Here is a 19,474-nt window from a genome sequence, read left to right as displayed (position 1 = left end):
CCCTTTTTTCTCTTTTCCCCTTTTCCCCTATTTCCCCCCTTTTGTCATTTTTATCCACTTTTCCCCTTTTTTTCTCCTTTATCCTCCTTTTCCCCCCCTCTTTCCCTCCTGTTTTCTCCTTTTCCCCTTTTTCCTCCTTTTCCCTTTTTTTCCTTCTTTCCCCATTTTCCCCCATTTCCCCCCTTTTTTCTCTTTTCCCCCTTTTTCTCCTTTATCCCACCTTTATCCCCCTTTCTCCCCCTTTTCCCCACTCTGGGTCACAATCCTCACAAACGGAGCGACATTCCCGCTCCGGAATTTTGGGAATTCCGCCTCCTGACCCCAAATCCCGGGCTGCAGGAGGAGGGATTTGCGGCTGAGCAGCCGGGAGGAGGGGCAGCAGCTGCTGGAGCTGGAGAGGCTCCGGGAGCAGGCGATGGAGAGGCAGCAGCGGGAGATGCTGGAGGACGATCGGTGGCTGCGGCAGGAGGTGAAGAGCCTGGTGAGCCATCCCGGAATTCCTCGGGAATCATGGAATGGTTGGGTAGGAAGGAGGTTAAATCCCATCCTGTTCCAGCCCTGATATCTCCCACGATCCCAGGGGGATCCAAATCCATCCTCGGACATTCCCAGGGATCCAGGGGCAGCCACAGCTTCCCTGGGAATTCCAGCCCAGCCAGCAATTCCTTCCCAACATCCCAACAAATCTCCCCTTTCCCACTGGGAAGCCATTCCCTGTCTCCTGTCCCTCCATCCCCCTTCCCAAATCCCTCTCCAGCTCTCCTGGAAAGCTCTGGAAAAGGCTCTGAGCATTCCCTGGATCCTTCCCTTCTCCAGCTGAGCATTCCCAGCTCTCCCAGCCTGAGATTGGATCCATCCCCATCCCAATTCCTCTCTGAGAAGGAATTTTGGGATTGAGGGAGTTCACTGGGAATCTCAGGACTCCAGGAAGGATCTCCCTTCCCTTTTCCATGCCTGACTTCCATAAAAATCCCTCTGGATGGATTCTGAGTGTCCTTGATCCCAGAATCCCGGAATATTTTTGGTTGGAAAAGGACCTTCAATCCCATCCCATTCCAGGGACACTTCCCACCATCCCAGGCTGCTCCAGCCTTTCCCTGGACATTCCCAGGGATCCAGAGGCAGCCATGGATTCTCTCAGAATTCCATCCCAGCCCCTCCCCACCCTCCCAGGGAAGAAGGAGGTGGAAAAGCCATTCCTGGCTGGAAAAGCCAATTTTTCCATGGAAAAACAGCTCCTCTGGCAGCCAAACCTTTGGCATCCCTTCATTTTCCAGCCCTGTCAAACTCCCCTGGAGCTGCTCCATATCCAAAGGAACATTTGGAATTTTGGGCGATTTTAAAGCACTTCCAGCTGCATTTTAATGGATTTCTTAATGTTTTGGGGATTGGGATTTTGAGAAAGCAAATTCCTGCTTCCTGGGGAAAAAAAAATCCCTTCCCCATCCCAAATTCCTGGATCCTGCAGTGCTCCTTTCCTGGGGGAAATGTTCCAGGAGTCTCCCGGAAATTAGGAAATCCTGATTTCCCTCCCCACCCCTTTTCCCCATTTTTCTTTCCTTTTCCCCCTTTTCTCACCTTTCCCTTTTTCCCTTTCCCTCCCTCTCTTCCCTTTTTTTTCACCCTTTTTCCCCCCTTTTTCCCCCATTTTTCCCCATTTCCTCCCTTTTTCCCATGCCTCACACAACCTTTTCCCCCTTTCCCAGGATCCCACGGTGTTCATGAACAACAACATTCCTCCGGTGAGTGATTCCAGCAATCCCTGGAAAATCCAGGCTGGGCCAGTTTTGGGTCCACCCCCGCTTTTTTTTTGGGAATATCTGAAGCTCTTCATTCCCTTTTCCATGGGTGGCCAATATTTATTTATTTATTTATTATTTATTTGGGAAAATTATCCTGAATATTGGATATCCTGGCGGGGTGGATTCCCCGATCCTTCCCCACGCTCCAGGAGGGAATGGCGATGCCTCCTCCCTCTTCCCTCCCTCCATCCCGGATTTGGAGCCTCTAATTCCCGATTTTCTTTCCCCTTCCGCAGCTTCTCCCGGAGAAGGAGACGGATTACAGTGAGTTCCCTGTGGAATTCCCTCTTTGGGCTGTTGGGATTCTCGGGAATGTTTCCCTGGATATTCCAGGGATGAAATCCCACATTCCTGAGGGACACATTTAGGGAGGAGCTGCTTCTCCTGGGGGTGGGAATGGGATCCGTGGGAAGCTGGGATGGGGCGGGGAGGTTGGGGAGGGGATGTGGGACAAATCCCATGGGTCCTGCGGAATTCCCACATTTCCACGGAATGATTTTCCTTCCTTTTCCTCGCTCCGGTGCAGCACAATTCACGGGGCCTCCCCAGAAGCCTCCCAGACTTGGGGCTCAGGTGAGACCTGGGATGGGTCTGGATCCTCCTTTTCCACCTCCAGAATTCCCGGGAAGGGAATTTTCCTGCTCTTCCCAGCTCCGAAGGGGTCAGGCAGACCCAGCAGGATCGGGATTGCGGGTGGGAAGTGGGTTCCAAAAAATTCCAGAGTGGTTTGGGTGCAAAACTCATCCCAGGGATATCTCCCACCAATCCAGGATGATCCAACTTTTCCTTGGACATTCCCAGGGATCCAGGGGCAGCCACAGCTTCCCTGGGAACTCCAGCCCAGCCAGCAATTCCTTCCCAACATCCCAGCCCAAGCTCCCCTTTCCCACTGGGAAGCCATTCCCTGTCTCCTGTCTCTCCATCCCTTTTCCCAAATCCCTCTCCAGCTCTCCTGGAAAGCTCTGGAAAAGGCTCTGAGCATTCCCTGGATCCTTCCCTTCTCCAGCTGAGCATTCCCAGCTCTCCCAGCCCGAGACTGGATCCATCCCCATCTCAACTCCTCTCTGAGAAGGAATTTCAGGATTGAGGGAATTCACTGGGAATCTCAGGACTCCAGGAAGGATCTCCCTTCCCTTTTCCATCCCTGACTTCCATAAAAATCCCTCTGGATGGATTCCGAGTGTCCTTGATCCCAGAATCCTGGAATATTTTTGGTTGGGAAGGACCTTCAATCCCATCCCATTCCAATCCCAACACCTCCCACGATCCCAGGCTACTCCAACCTTTCCCTGGACACTTCCAGGGATGGGAACACCACAGCCTCTCCAGCCAGGTGTTGGTTTTTCCCTCTTTTCCCCGAATCCATCTGATCCTGCCGTATCCCTGTTTCCCGGCAGTCCATCCAGCCAGCTCCCACGGCCAACCTGGACCGCACGGATGATCCCGTCTACGGGAATGTCATGGATCTGGTCCGCGCCGTGCTGCAGCTGAAGAACGAGATCAGCCACGTGCCTCCCGATGGATACATCCTGGTGGTCAAGGTAGGGCAGGGATCACCCCTGGAATTCCGCGGGAGATGGGAATGAGGCTCCTGAGTGGCTCCCACCAGACGTTTTTCTCGGGAAGGGGTTGTGTCCATGGGAGGGAGCAATCCCAGCATTCCCAGCTCCTTCTTTGGATCGTTGGATCAATAGCAGGAGCAATCCCAGCATTCCCTGCTCCTCCATTGGATCATCGGATCAATAGCAGGAGCAATCCCAGCATTCCCTGCTCCTCCATTGGATCCTTGGATCAATGGTGGGAACAATCCCAGCATTCCCAGTTTGTCCATTGGATCCTTGGATCAAAGGCAGGAGCAATCCCAGCATTCCCAGCTTGTCCATTGGATCCATGGATCCATAGCAGGAGCAATCCCAGCATTCCCACCTCCTCCATTGCATCCTTGGATCAATAGCAGGAGCAATCCCAGCATTCCCAGCTCCTCCAGTGTATCCTTGGATCAACAGCAGGAGTAATCCCAGCATTCCCTGCTCCTCCATTGGATCCATGGATCCATAGCGGGAGCAATCCCAGCATTCCCAGCTCCTCCACTGTATCCATGGATGAATGATGGATGCAATTCCAGCATTCCCTGCTCCTCCATTGGATCCTTGGATCAATGGTGGGAGATTCTCCCACATTCCCAGTTCCTCCAGTGTATTCTTGGCTCAATGTTGGGAAAATTCCCAGCATTCCCAGCTCCTCCATTGGCTCCTTGGCTCAACAGTGGGAGATTCTCCCACCACTCCCCTCTCCCGAATGGAATTCTCCCCTCAGCCACCCAAACCATTCCCACTGGGAATCACCCAGATCCATCCCTGGATCCATCCTGGATCCATCCCAACCCTTCCCTCCCCCAGAACGTCGGCCTCTCCCTACGGAAGCTGATCGGGAGCGTCGACGAGATCCTTCCCGACCTTCCGGACACTTCCCGCACCGAGGTAGGAGCGGGAATGGCGGGAACGGGGTGTGGGGGGGGTGACATTCCGGTGGGATTCCCTCTGAATTCCCGAAAATCCCGGCCAGATCGAGGGCACCCAGAAGCTGCTCAACAAGGACTTGGCCAACCTGATCAGCAAGATGCGCCTGGCGCAGCAGAATTCCGGCACTTCCCTCAGCGCGGAATTCCAGCGGCAGATGCTGACGGCTTCCCACACCCTGGCCGTGGACGCCAAGAACCTCCTGGACGCCGTGGACCAAGCCAAGCTCCAGGCCAACCTGGCCAAGCCGTGCCCGGAATGAGGGAATTCCGTGCCGGTGGATCCCGGCTTTTGTGTGTCTCCCGTGGTTTTCCCGCGGTTTTCCCGCTCTCCCTCTTCCCAGCCGCTCGTGTCTGTCAGTGTCGCGTTGCTCTTCGGGAGACGGGAGGCTTTTCCCGGTGGTTTTTCCCCTGGAAAAGGGCTGGGGGGGTGATCCGGCGGATGAAGATCCCCCCGGCTCGGCAGCTTCCCGGCTGTATCCATGGATCCATCCTCCGAGCGCGGACGGCCGCGGGCGGCACGGCGGGACGGGGACCTGGATTTTGGGGCCGAGGGCACGGATTTTGGGGGAGGCCGGAATTCCCGCCGGAATGCCGTCGGAGTTCTCCTTGTACATTGTATAGCAGAGTTTATTTAATGGCGGGAAGCGGGATTCCCTTCCGGAGCCTGCGGAATCCGGGCAGGGATGAGCTCCCCATGGATCGCGGCCTTGGGGGACACGAGCCTGGGGAATGGTGCCTCTTCCAGCCGCGTTTTTCCCGAGTTTTGTGTGAGCTCCGCCAGCAAAACCGCGGCTCTGTCGGGTTTGTGCTTCCGGCCGGGAGCCAGGCGGTTCGGGCTTTTCCCCAGCGTTTTTCCCGCAGTTTTCCCAGTTTATTCTGGCTGAGATAAACCATGCGCCAAATCCTGCTGTGGCCTGTCCTTCCTGTCACCCCCATCCCCTGGAATTTCCCTGGAAAGCGGAGTGGTTGGGATGCTCGGAGCTCTGAGACTTCTCCTTGGGATTTTGGGAATGGTGTCCTTGCCCATGGAATGGGATGAGCATTCCCACCCTAAGTGGGGTTTCCCCCAAAATAGGGGTCACAGCTGGGGTCACCCCAGAGTTTGGGGTGGTGGCCCCTCATTCCCAGAAGGACAAGGAGTGTGTCCGGGGAAGGGAATGGAGCTGGGAGTGGGGTTGGAGCACCAGGAGTGGCTGAGGAGAAAAGGAGGATCTGGAGGGAGCTGCTCCCTCTGGAATTCCATGCCAGAAGGGTGCAGCCAGGTGGGATCGGGATCTGCTCCGATGGGATGGGATGGGAATGGGGATGATCTCAAGCTGTGCCAGGGGAGGTTTAGTTGGATATTGGGAACAATTCCAGCCTGAAAAGTCTTTTCCAGCCCAGGGTAGTGGTGGAGTCCCCATTCCTGAAGGGATTTAAATCCCGGTGGATTTGGGAGGATATAGATCAGTGGTGGCCTTGGCAGTGCTGGGAATGGTTGGACTCAGCCTTGAGAGCTTTCCCAACCGAAATAATTCCATAATTCCCGGATTTTATCCATGCCTGGTCATCCCCACCCCCCTGGAATGATGCAGTTCCAACACGACCTTCCCAGGAGATCCCTGTCCATATCCAGGAGCTCCTGGCATGATCCGGTTGGACACTCCCCCCACGTGTCCCTGCGCCTGAGCTCATCCATATCCCGGCTCCGAAGGCTCTGGAAGTGGCAGGGACACCCTCGGGATGTGCCTGTCCTGCCGTGGCACCGTTTGTTCTGGCTCGTTTCACTCCTGAAAGCACAGAATGTTCCCTGAAAGCTTCCCGGCTGTGCTCCAGGAGGGAAAACAGAGCGGGAAAAATCCTGATGTGTCTCAGGGTGTGGAAAACAGGACCAGGTGTTCTGTGAGGTTTATGGAAGCTGGGAATGAAAAGCTGGAATGCAGCAGCTGTCAGGGTCAGGTGGTTTGGGATTTGAGGTGGGATTGGGATGGATCCAGGAGAGCAACTTCCAGCTGTTCCAGGCAAACCCAGCAGCATTCCAGGAATCCCAGGATCCATGGGTGCTATCCGGGTGGATTTTCCCTTCTATGCCACCCCCATTTCCAGGTGGGATCTTCCCATCTCCCTCCTGATCTCTGGTATGGGGTGGGATGGGGTGGGGTGGGAAGGAGATGCTTTTTCAGGGGGTTTGGAGAAGGGCAACACCTGGGCAGAGCAGGGAACTCCTGGGATTGTGGGATTTTGGGATCTTGGGGTGATGTCCATGTCCCTTCTGCACAGACCATCCACAGCGTTATCCCTGTCCCACAACCTCCTGGGATCATGGGATTGTGGGGTTGCGGGATGATGGATCATGTCCATGTCCCTCCTGCATAGACCATCCACAGAGTTATCCCTGTCCCACAACCTCCTGGGATCATGGGATTGTGGGATTTTGGGATTGATGGGATTAGGTCTGTATCCCTTGTGCACAGACCATCCACAGCATCATCCCTGTCCCGGGACCTCTTGGGATGATGGGATCAGGTCTGTGCCCCTTCTCCACAGACCATCTGGAGCATTTTCCCTGTCCCACAGCTTCCTGGGATCATGGGATCACAGGATTATGGGATCATGTCAACATCCCGCCTGCACAGACCATCTGAAGCATCATCCCTGTCCCATGACCTCCTGGGATCATGGGATGATGGGAACAAAGGATTGTGGGATCATGTCCACCTCCCTTCTGCACAGACCATCTGGAGCATTTTCCCTGTCCCATGACCTCCTGGGATCATGGGATTGTGGGATCAAGTCTGTGTCCCTTCTGCATGGACCATCCAATGTGTTATCCCTGTCCCATGGCCTGCTGGGATTGTGGGATGATGGGATCATGTGATAACAAGATCATGGGATCATGCCCATGTCCCTTCTGCACAGACCATCTGGAGCATTTTCCCTGTCCCATGACCTCCTGGGATCATGGGATTGTGGGATGATGGATCATGTCCATGTCCCTTCTGCACAGACCATCCACAGCGTTACCCCTGTCCCGTGACCTCCTGGGATCATGGGATCGTGGGATTGTGGGATGATGGATCATGTCCATGTCCCTTCTGCACAGACCATCCAAAGTGTTATCCCTGTCCCACGACCTCCTGGGATTACAGGATCATGTCCACACCTCTTCTGCATGGACCATCTGAAGCATCATCCCTGTCCCACAACTTCCTGGGATCATGTCTGTGTCCTTTCTGCATGGACCACCCAAAGCATTATCCCTGTCCCATGACCTCCTGGGATCATGGGATTGTGGGATGATGGATTATGTCCATGTCCCCTCTGCACAGACCATCCAAAGTGTTATCCCTGTCCCATGACGTCCTGGGTTCATGGCATCATGGGATCGTGGGATAATGAGATCATGCCCATGTCCGTTCTGCACGAACCATCCAAAGTGTTATCCCTGTCCCATGACCTCCTGGGATTGTGGGATGATGGGATCATGTGATAACAAGATCATGGGATCATGTCCATGTCCCTTCTGCACAGACCATCTGGAGCATTCTCCCTGTCCCACGACCTCCTGGGATCTTGGGATTGTGGGATTGTGGGATCAGGTCTATGTCCCCTCTGCACAGACCACCCACAGCGTTATCCCTGTCCCATGACCTCCTGGGATCATGGGATCATGTCTGTGTCCCTTCTCCACAAACCATCTGGAGCATTTTCCCTGTCCCATGACCTCCTGGGATCGTGGGATCATGGGATGATGGGATCATGTCCATGTCCCTTCTGCACAGACCATCCAAAGTGTCATCCCTGTCCCACAACCTCCTGGGATCATGGGATTGTGGGATAGTGGGATCATGTCTGTGTCCCTTCTGAATGGACCATCCAGAGCACTGTCCCTGTCCCATGACCTCCTGGGATCATGGCATGATGGGATCATGGGATTCCAGGGTCACATCCATATCCCACATCATCCATGTACTCTCTGGTCACCACTGTCCCCAGGCCACCCATTGCCACATCCCTTTCTCCACCCCACATTCCCATCCAAGCTTTTCCACGGCTCCATGTCCTCCCCGGGCCTGGTGGGATGTGGTCACCACCATTCCCACCACATCCCGGCCGGATCCTAGATCATCCCGGCCATGTAGGGCGGCAGGAAGAGCCCCACGGTGCCCAGCAGGCAGACGATGATGAACATCCACAGGAAGATCCGGTCGATCACCATGGCCACGTATTTCCAGTCTTCCTTCACCTGTCAGCAGAAAACGGCCATCAATCCCTTGGGAATGCCTTCCTGGGAATCCCATGGGATGAGGAGAGCACCCAGGGCTTCCTGGGGATCTGCTGAGTGCCTCTGGATGAGGATTCTTGGGAAAACCTTGGAGTTTCCCGAGAAATCCCGGGGTGGGGGTGGAGGTCTCCTGAGCAGAGCTGATCCCACCCAGGGTTTTCTAAAACCACTTTGGGAAAAGTGGGAATGCGGCCTTTGAGCAAAGTCCCAAGGGTGGGAGAGGAATCTCCAACATTCCCAAAGCCAACGGGAGCTGGAGGAACCCTCGGCTGACCCTGTGGGCCAGGAATATCCCAGGGGTGGTCAGGGATCTTCTCCCTGGTTTTGGGTTCTTGGGAACTGACCATGGATCCCAGAACTGACCATTCCTATTTCTCAATCCCACAACTGACCCTCCCATTTTTGGATCCTCAGGACCCAACTGTGGATCCCAGAATTGACCTTCCCTGGTTTTGGGTTCTTGGGAACTGACCATGGATCTCAGAACTGACCTTCCTGACTTTCCCATTTTTGAGTCCTCAGGATCCAACCATGGATCCCAGAATGGTCCTTCCCATTTTTGGGTCCTCAGGATCCAACCACAGATCCCAGAACTGATCTTCCCTGGTTTTGGATCCTCAGGATCCAACCCTGGATCCCAGAACTGATCTTCCCTGGTTTTGGATCCTCAGGATCCAACTATGGATCCCAGAACTGACCATTCCCAGTTCTGGGTCCTCAGGAACTGACCATGGATCCCAAAACTGACCATTCCCAGTTTGGGATCCTCAGGATCCAATTGTGCATCCCAGAACTGACCTTCCCATTTTGGGATCCTCAGGATTTGACCATGGATCCCAGAACTGATCATTCCTATTTCTCAATCCCACAACTGACCTTCCCATTTTTGGATCCTCAGGACCCAGCTGTGGATCCCAGAACTGCCCTTCCCATTTTGGGATCCTCAGGATCCAGCCATGGATCCCAGAACAGACCTTCCCATTTTTCGGTCCTTGGGAACCAACTGTGGATCCCAGAACTGCCATTCCCATTTTTGGGATCTCTGGACCCATCCGTGGCTCCCAGAACTGCCCTTCTCAATTTTGGATCCCCAGGAACTGACCACAGCTCCCAGAACCGCCCTTTCCATTTTTGGGTCCTCAGGATCCAACCCTGGATCCCAGAATGGACCTTCCCATTTTTGGGATCCCCAAACCCATCCGTGGCTCCCAGAACTGCCCTTCCAATTTTTGGGATCTTCAGACCCATCCATGGCTCCCAGAACTGCCATTCCCATTTTTGGGATCCCTGAACCCATCTGTGGCTCCCAGAACTGCCCTTCCAATTTACGGGATCTCCAAACCCATCCATGGCTCCCAGAACCGCCTTTTCCATTTTTGGGATCTCCAAACCCATCCATGGCTCCCAGAACTGCCCTTCCAATTTTTGGGAACTCCAGACCCATCCATGGCTCCCAGAGCTGCCCTTCCCATTTTTGGGATCTCCAGACCCATCCTCCAGATCCCATTTTTGGGATCTCCAATCCCATGGCTCCCAGAACTCACGGAGAAGTCGGCGTCCTCGGCCCGCAGGTGATCCGCGATGTACTGCACTCCTTCCAGGGCTTTCAGAATCCTGGGAGACAGCGCCAGGCCCTGCTCCGAGCCTTCCTCCTCCTCCTCCTCCTCCTCCTTCCCCTTGGATGACCCACGGGACGCCGAGCCCCCAGATTCCTTCCCAGCCTGGCCGTAGCGGAATTGTGTCCCCTGGGCGTGAGATTCCGCGGGATTGCCGGGATAGACCTTCTCCTCCTCTTCCTCCTCCTCTTCTTCCTCCTCCTCCTCCTCCTCTTCCCACTTGTCATCCACGTCGGTTTCCAGCCAGCAGCGGGACGTGCTGAGCCGCGTCCCGGGGAGGTCATACTGTCCCCCTGTCCCCTCGGGCGGTGGCAGCGCCGGCGGCCTCTTCATGAAGAGCCAGCGCGGGATGAGATCCAGGAAGAAGCTGCGGACCCAGCGCGGCATGGTGTGCGTGCTGGGCGAGCGGTGGTGGACGTTGAGCACGAAGACGGTGATGATGATGGAGAGCGTGACGAAGATCATGGTGAAGAGCAGGTACTCGCCGATCAGCGGGATGACCAGCGAGGTGGACGGGATGATCTCGGTGATGAGCAGCAGGAAGACGGTGAGGGAGAGCAGCACGGAGATGCAGAGCGTGATCTTCTCGCCGCAGTCCGAGGGCAGGTAGAAGACCAGGACGGTGAGGCAGGAGATGAGGAGGCAGGGGATGATGAGGTTGATGGTGTAGAAGAGCGGCAGGCGGCGGATGACGAAGTAGAAGGTGATGTCGGGGTAGATCTCCGTGCAGCAGTCGTACTTCTTGGAGTTGTAGGTGCCGATGGCGTTGATGATGGCCCACTCGCCGCTCTCCCAGTAGTCCTTGAGGTCCACGTGGTGGTCCATGTTCTCCAGGTCGATCTTGGCCTTGTCGTAGGTCCAGGAGCCGAACTTCATCTTGCAGTTCTGCTGGTCGAAGGGGAAGAAGGTGACATCGATGCTGCAGGAGCTCTTGTAGATGGCCGGTGGAACCCACTTGACTGTCCCGTCCCAGAACAGGTGCGCCTTGGTCATGTGTGTCACCGCGAACTCGCCGTCGGCGCTGCGGGACGGAGAGGGATGGGGTCAGAGCAGGATGGGGTCATTCCTGGGAAATGGGGCTGGGAATGATGGGATTGGGATGGGAGATGGGATTGGGATTGGGATGGGATGGGATGGGATGGGATGGGATGGGATGGGAGGAAGATGGGATGGGATGGGATAATGGGATGGGATAATGGGATTGGGATTGGGATTGGGATTGTAAATGGGATGGGATGAAGATGGGATGGGATGGGATGAAGATGGGACGGGATGAAGATGGGATGGGATGGGATGAAGATGGAGATGGGATGGGATGAAGATAAGATGAAGATGAGATGGGATAAGATGAAGATGAGATGAAGATGGGATGGGATAGGATTAAGATGAGATGAAGATGGGATGGCATGAAGATGAAATTGGGATGGGATGGGATGGGATGGGATGGGATGGGATGGGATGGGATGGGATGAATATGAGATGCGATGAGTTACAGAAATGGGATAGGGTGAGATGGAGGGATGGAATGGGATAGAAGGGAAGGGAAGGGGAAGAGAAGGGATTTCGGGAAGGGAATTCCCAGCAATCCCAGGGTTTCTCCATCCCTCACTTGTTGTACAGGACGATATCCGGGATCCAGATCATCTCGGAGGGCACCCGGATGGAGGTGACATTGTCGAACTCCGCCGGATCCCAGCGCAGTTTGTAGTCGCTCCATTCCTGCCGGGACACACGGCACAGATCCATGGGGACACCACCGAGCCACCCCGGGCAGGGCCATTCCCAAATCCCAGTCCTGGAATGGGATCATCTCCTACCTGCTTCAGCCAGACGTTGGTGGTCATCATTTGGTTCTTCTCATCCTGCGGTGGGAAAGAGGGATGAGCCGGGCGGGGACATCCCGAGGGATTGTCCCATTCACGCCTCGTCCCTAAATCCCAGCTTTTATCGGGATCGGCTCCCGAGGATTGGGGTTTCTTGGGATCTCTGGGCACTAGAGGGCAGCAGGGAATTGATTTTGGCGGGGATCGGCTCGGGGGTGGAGGGAGAGAGTGGTGGGAGAGAGGGGTGGGGGATACAGGAATAGGGGAATTGATGGATACAGGGATAGAAGGACAGGGGATAGACGGATGGATGGATAGATAGAGGGATAGATGGATTGGGATGGGGGGATAGAGGATAGATGGATACAGGGATAGAGGAGAGAGGGATCGGGATAGATGGATAGATGGATATGGGGATAGGGGAATAGATGGATCGGGATAGGGTTAGATTGAGGGATAGAGGGATTGGGATGGGGGGATAGGGGATAGATGGATACAGGGATAGGGGATAGAGGGATAGGGGAATAGATGGATTTGGATCGATAGATAGAGTGATAGGGGATAGATGGATACAGGGATAGGGGATAGAGGGATAGGGGAATAGATGGATTGGGATAGGGTTAGATCGATGGATAGAGGGATAGAGAGATTGGGATGGGGGGATAGGGGATAGCTGGATACAGGGATAGGGGACAGATGGATACAGGGATAGGGGATAGAGGGATAGGGGAATAGATGGATTGGGATCCATAGATAGATAGTGATAGGGGATAGATGGATACAGGGATAGATAGGAGATAAATGGATAGATGGATAGATGGATAGATGGATACAGGGGTACAGGATAGAGGAATTGAGGTAGAGGTATAGATGGATAGAAGGATAGGGGATAGAGGGATTGGGATAGAGGGTTAGAGGGACTGGGATAGAGGGAGAGATGGATAGAGGGATACTGGGATAGGGGAGAGATGGATAGAGTGATAGAGGGATAGGGGATAGAGGGGTAGATGGATACAGGGATATGGGATAGAGGGATCGGGATAGAGGGATTGGGATAGAGGGATAGATGGACACAGGGATAGAGGGGTAGATGGATACAGGGATATGGGATAGAGGAATAGATGGATAGAGGGATTGGGATAGAGGGATAGATGGATAACAGGGATAGAGTGATAGATGGATAACAGGGATAGAGGGAAAGATGGACTGGAATAGAGGGATGGAGGGATCGGGATAGAGGGATCGGGATAGAGGGATAGAGCGATAGATGGATAGAGGGATCAGGATGTGGGGGATAGGGGATAGAGGAATAGACAGAGGGTTAGAAAGATAGATGGAAACAGGGATAGAAGGATACAGGAATAGGGGATAGAGGGATACAGGGATGGGGATAGATGGGTACAGGGATACAGGATAGAGGGATAACAGGGATAGAGGGATAGATACAGGAATACGGGATAGATGGATAGATGGATAGAGGGATAGAGGAATAGAGGAATAGAGGGGTTGGGATGGGGAGATAGGAGATAGAGGAATAGATGGATAGAGGGATAGATGGATAGAGGGATCAGGATAGAGGGATAGAGGAACGGGAGATAAGAGAATAGGGGATAGAGGGATGGATGGATAGTGGGATCAGGATAGAGGGATCTGGATAGAGGAACGGGAGATAAGGGAATGGGGGATAGAGGGATGGATGGGTGGAGGGATGGAAGATAAGGGGATAGAGGGATAAGGGAATAGAGGTAGACATGGATAGGGATGGGGGATAAGAGGGTAGAGGGATGGGAGATAAGGGGATAGAGGGAGAGATGGATAAATGGATGTGGGATAGAGGGATAAGGGGATGGGGGATACAGGGATGGATGGATGGATGGAGAGAGGGATCAGGATGGGGTAGAAGGAGGGAGGGATAGGGAGACAGAGGTACAGGGGGATAGATGGATATGGGATGAGGAAGAAATGGATAGGGGGATAGATGTATTGGGATCGGGGGATAGAGGGATGGGAGATAAGGAGATAGAAGTAGAGAAGAATAGGGATAGGGGGATGGAGAGATGGATGGATAGATTGGATGGACGGATGGATGGATGGACACAGGGAATGGCTTCCCACTGAGAAAGCAGAGCTTGGGCTGGGATCTTGGGAAGGAATTCCCTGGGCTGGAATTCCCAGGGAAGCTGTGGCTGCCCCTGGATCCCTGGGAATGTCCAAGGATGGATTTGGATCCACCTGGGATCGGGGGAAGTGTCAGGGCTGGAATGGGATGTGATTTAAGGATGGATTTGGATCCCCCTGGGATCGTGGGAAGTGTCCGGGCTGGAATGAGACGTGATTTAAGATCCACAAATCCCGTCCAAACCATTCTGGGATTCCTCAAACCCAGCCGGATTGGGAATCCCAGGAATCCCAGGAATCCCAGGAATCCCAGGAATCCCAGGAATCCCGGGAATGACGCACCACGTCGATGAGCTGGGCGATGGAGAGGCCGAAGCGGACGATGACCACGTCGGAAGTGTTGGGAACAGGCCGTGACCAGCGGTTGTATCCCGAGAAGAGGCGCTTGAAGAGCCGATCCTCCGCGTGGCTCCGGCGCTGGCCGGCGGCTGCGGCGGGAATTCGGGAATTTTGGGAATTAACTCCATCCGGATCCATCCCAGTCCCCTCCCGCTGCCCTTACTGGTGCTACTGGTTTGGCTTTGAGCCCAACACAGGGATGGATGTGGGTTTTCCAGAGGAAATTCCCGAGGTTGGGATGGGAAGGAGTTTTCCTTAAAATCCTTGGCTGTTTTCCTTAAAATCCCTGGCCTCGCTCGCTGCAGGGATCCAAAAATTTCCGGGAGCCAGCAGGGGGAGGGAGGATGGGAGGGATGGAAAAAGGATGGAGGGAGGGAGGGAGGAAAGGAGAGAGGGATAAAGGGATGGAAAAGAGATGGAAAAGGGATGGGATACAGGCGTGGAAAAGGCATGGAAAAGGCATGGAAAAGGCATGGAAAAGGCATGGAAAAGGCATGGAAAAGGCATGAAGGGATGGATGAAGGGATGGAAAATGGATGGAAAAGGGATGGAAAATGGATGGAGGGAGGGATGAAAGGATGGAAAAGACATGGAAAAGGGAGGGAAAAGGGATGGAAAATGCTGTAGGGAGGGATGGAGGGATGGAAAACAGGAGAGAGGGTTACAGGGATGGAAAAGGGATGGAGAGAAGGATGGAGGGATGGAAAAGGGATGGAGGGATGGAAAAGGGATGGAGGGATGGATGGACCACCAAGGACTTGTGGTCCAGCTGGCTTTTCCCGGGAATCAGGGTGGGAATTTCACTCCACAACTCATCCCAAACCCCTTCCAGTCTCTCCCCTCTGTCAGAAAATTCCTGGGGTTGTGTTCCAGCTGGGAATGCGCCTGAATTCCCAATAAATTTAAATCAATTCCCATTAAAATCAGCCTCGGGGGTGTTGGGCGCCCAGCTCGTGGAATGTTGATGGAAAACAGGAGCCAAATCCCTGCTTTTCCCAGCATTCCCAGATTTTGGGGGCTCACGGGAGGGATGTGAGATTCCAGAGGTGAATTCCCTATGGAATGACCCCGGAGCAGATCCTTCTCCCTTCCCAAATTTCCGGGATGGATCCTCAAGGAAACTGAGTCCATCCCAGCCTGGCACGGAAGAAAATCAGGAATTCACAGTTCCCTTCCCTCTTCCCAAATTTTCCCCCTCAGGACTCCAGCGGGTGACTCCCCTGGGAATGCAGAGCCTTGGGAACTGGAATTTGCGGAATTCCAGGGAAAAAGCTGAACTTCCAGATCCTGGAAGATTTTATTCCTCGTTCCTCCTTCTCCAAAAGTTTTTATTCCCTGTTTTTTTTTGCCGGAGAGCTCCTTTCCAGTTGGCATTCCCAGATCCCAATTCCTCATTCCCAATCCCAATTTCCAATCCCGCATTCTGAATTCCCAATCCCTAATTCCCAGATTTCAGTCCCGCATTCCCAGATCCCAATCCCACATTCCAAATTCCCAATCCCACATTCCCAGATGCCAATCCCCAATCCCAATTCCCAATTTCCAGATCCTGATTCCCAATCCCAATTTCCAGTCCTGCATTCCAAATTCCCAATCCCTAATTCCCAGATCCCAATCTCAGTTCCCAAACCCACATTCCCAGTTCTCAACTCCCAATCTCACATTCCCAGATCCCAATCCCTCATTCCCAGATCCCAATTTCCAATCCCGCATTCCAAATTCCCAGTCCCTCATTCCCAGTTCCCAATCCCCAATTCCCAGTCCTGCATTCCCAGTTCTCAATTCCCAATCCCACATTATCAGTTCCAAATCCCTCATTCCCAGATCCCAATTCCCAGTTCCCAGTCCCACATTCCCAATTCTCAAATCCCAATCCCTCACTCCCAGTCCCCAATCCCTCATTTCCAGATCCCAATTCCCAATCCCAGTTTCCAATCTCCAATCCCCATTCCCAATCCCTCATTCCCAGATCCAAATCCCACATTCCCAGATCCCGAACCCCAATCCCAGATCCAAATCCCACATTCCCACATCCTGCTCCCCAATCCCAATTTCCAGTTCTGCATTCTGAATTCCCAATCCCTAATTCCCAGATCCCAATCCCAGTTCCCAACCCCGCATTCCCAGTTCCCAACTCCTAATCCCGCATTCCCAGCTCCCAATCCCTCATTCCCAGATCCCAATCCCCAATCCCTCATTCCCAGATCCCAATCCCCAATCCCCAATCCCACATTCCCAGGTCCAAATCCCTCATTCCCAGGTCCCACTTCTCAATCCCAATTTCCAGTCCTGCATTCTGAATTCCCAGTCCCTCATTCCCAGATCCCAGTTTCCAGTCTCCAATCCCAATTCCCAGTCCCTCATTCCCAGATCCCAATCCCTCATTCCCAGATCCCAATCCCACATTCCCAGATCCTGATCCCCAATCCAAATTTCCAGTCCCCCGTTCTGAATTTCCAGTCCTTCATTCCCAGACGCCAATCCCCAATCCCAATTCCCAATCCCCAATTTCCAGATCCTGATTCCCAATCCCAATTTCCAGTCCTGCATTCTGTATTCCCAATCCCTCATTCCCAGATCCTGATTCCCAATTCCAATTTCCAGTCCTGCATTCCAAATTCCTAATTCCCAGACCCCAATCCCATTTCCCAGTCCCTCATTCCCAGTTCCCAATCTCCAATCCCACATTCCCAATTCCAAATCCCACATTCCCAGATCCCAATTCTCAATCCCAATTTCCAGTCCTTCATTCCAAATTCCCAGTCCGTCATTCCCAGATCCCAATTCCCAATCCCAGTTTCCAGTCTCCAATCCCAATTCCCAGATCCCAATCCCTCATTCCCAGATCCCAATTTCCAATCCCCAATTCCCAATCCCACATTCCCAGGTCCAAATCCCCAATTCCCATATCCCACTTCTCAATCCCAATTTCCAGTCCCGCATTCTGAATTCCCAATCCCTCATTCCCAGATCCCAATTTCCAATCCTGCATTCTGAATTCCCAGTCCCTCATTCCCAGACCCAAATCCCACATTCCCAGATCCCGATCCCCAATCCCAGTTTCCAATCCTGCATTCTGAATTCCCAATCCCCAATCCCAGATCCCAATCCCCAGTTCCCATTCCCTCATTCCCAGTTCTCAAATCCCAATCCCTCACTCCCAGATCCCAATCCCTCATTCCCAGATCCCAATCCCCAATCCCCAATTCCACATTCCCAGATCCCAATCCCTCATTCCCAGATCCCAATCCCCAATCCCCAATTCCACATTCCCAGATCCCAATCCTTCATTCCCAGATCCCAATCCCCAATTCCCAATTCTCAATACTCAATTCCCAATTCCCAAATCCCAACCCCAATTCCCAGTTCTCAATTCCCAATCCCCAATTCCCAATCCCACATTCCCAGTTCCAAATCCCTTATTCCCAGATCCCAATCTCCAATTCCCAATTCTCAAATCCCAATCCCTCACTCCCAGTTCCCAATCCCTCATTTCCAGATCCCAATTCCCAATCCCAGTTTCCAATCTCCAATCCCAATTCCCGATCCCTCATTCCCAGATCCAAATCCCACATTCCCACATCCTGCTCCCCAATCCAAATTTCCAGTCCCCTATTTTGAATTCCCAATCCCTAATTCCCAGATCCCAATCCTAGTTCCCAACCCCGCATTCCCAGTTCTCAACTCCCAATCCCACATTCCCAGTTCCAGATCCCTCATTCCCAGATCCCAATTTCCAGTCCCACATTCCAAATTCCCTTTCCCTTATTCCCAGTTCCCAATCCCCAATTCTCAATCCCACATTCCCAGTTCCCAATTTTCAATCCTGGATTCCGAATTCCCAGTCCCTCATTCCCTCATTCCCAGATCCCAATCCCCAATTCCCAATCCCACATTCCCAGTTCCAAATCCCTTATTCCCAGATCCCAATCCCACATTCCCAATTCTCAAATCCCAATCCCTCACTCCCAGTTCCCAATCCCTCATTCCCAGATCCCAATTCCCAAATCCCAGTTCCCCAATTCCCAATACTCAAATCCCAATCCCCAATTCCCAATTCTCATATCCCAATCCCAAATCCCAATTCTCAAATCCCAATCCTTCACTCCCAATTCCCAATTCTCAAATCCCAATCCCCAATTCCCAATCCCCAACCCCAATTCCCAATTCTTAAATCCCAATCCCCAATCCCCAACCCCAATTCCCAATCCCCAATTCCCAATCCCCAATTCCCAATTCCCAATTCTCAAATCCCAGTCCCCAATTCCCAATTCTCAAATCCCAATCCCAAATTCCCAATTCTCAAATCCCAATCCCCAACCCCAAATCCCAATTCTCAAATCCCAATCCCCAACCCCAATCCCCAAATCCCAATCCCTCACTCCCAAATCCCAATTTGGAAAAATCAGATCCATCCTTACCCTCCTGGAAAGCGAAGAAACACCACAAGAAAAGCAGGAAAATCCCGCTGGAAAACCATCCCATGCTCCCCATGGATCCTTTTCCCGGAGCAGCCGGAAAATCCCCCCTGGAATTTGGTGGGAAGGAAGCTCAGCGGGAATGAACACCACGGGAGAATTCCGGCGGCGTCTCCATGGATTTGGTTCGGGATGCAGCCGGATCGGGATGAGCCGCCGAGTCACCGATCCCGGATCTCATTCCTGGAAAACAGCGGAGAGCCGGAATGTCACCGGGAATGCCCCCAAAGCTTTTCCAGGCTGGAGCAGTGCAGATCCCAGCAGGGCAGAGCCACAGGAAAACATTCCCAAAAATCTGCTTCCCGGGAAAAAGAGGGAAGGAGGAAATCCAGGGATTTGCTGCTCTGCTCCGGAGGGATCCCAGTTTTCCAGGGATTGTCCATCCATCCATGGATGTGTTGGATTCTCTCCTCCCAGCACAGCAAATCCCTGGAAAAGGTGGAATTCTTCCCC

The 19,474-nt window shown here is 53.3% G+C and overlaps 2 protein-coding genes across 2 annotated transcripts in view; one reads left to right on the top strand and one right to left on the bottom strand.

The window, feature by feature from the left end:
• Positions 1-5,225, top strand: part of LOC146422059 (protein-tyrosine kinase 2-beta-like) — a 58,098-nt gene extending 52,873 nt beyond the window's left edge. The window contains exons 25-31 of the mRNA XM_085046752.1: positions 346-481; positions 1,707-1,742; positions 2,039-2,066; positions 2,329-2,375; positions 3,200-3,343; positions 4,202-4,282; positions 4,368-5,225. Coding sequence (XP_084902878.1) covers positions 346-481; positions 1,707-1,742; positions 2,039-2,066; positions 2,329-2,375; positions 3,200-3,343; positions 4,202-4,282; positions 4,368-4,583 — 688 coding nt within the window. The 3' untranslated portion in view covers positions 4,584-5,225. The remainder of the gene's footprint in view (positions 1-345; positions 482-1,706; positions 1,743-2,038; positions 2,067-2,328; positions 2,376-3,199; positions 3,344-4,201; positions 4,283-4,367) is intronic.
• Positions 5,226-8,142: 2,917 nt separating this feature from the next.
• Positions 8,143-19,190, bottom strand: LOC146422058 (neuronal acetylcholine receptor subunit alpha-2-like). Its single transcript, XM_085046745.1, has 6 exons — positions 18,965-19,190; positions 14,487-14,632; positions 12,021-12,065; positions 11,813-11,922; positions 10,132-11,224; positions 8,143-8,548 (listed from the first exon to the last, which is right to left on the bottom strand). Exons 1-6 carry the CDS (start codon positions 19,035-19,037, stop codon positions 8,423-8,425), a joined length of 1,593 nt encoding a protein of 530 aa, XP_084902871.1. The 5' UTR covers positions 19,038-19,190; the 3' UTR covers positions 8,143-8,422.
• Positions 19,191-19,474: the final 284 nt, after the last annotated feature.

The sequence above is a fragment of the Lichenostomus cassidix genome, unplaced genomic scaffold (genome assembly GCF_008360975.1).
Source record: "Lichenostomus cassidix isolate B80296 unplaced genomic scaffold, HeHo_3.0 HiC_scaffold_528, whole genome shotgun sequence".
Lineage (NCBI taxonomy): Eukaryota > Metazoa > Chordata > Aves > Passeriformes > Meliphagidae > Lichenostomus > Lichenostomus cassidix.
The sequence above is the reverse complement of the archived record's forward strand: the minus strand, read 5'-3'. Positions and strand labels throughout refer to the sequence as shown.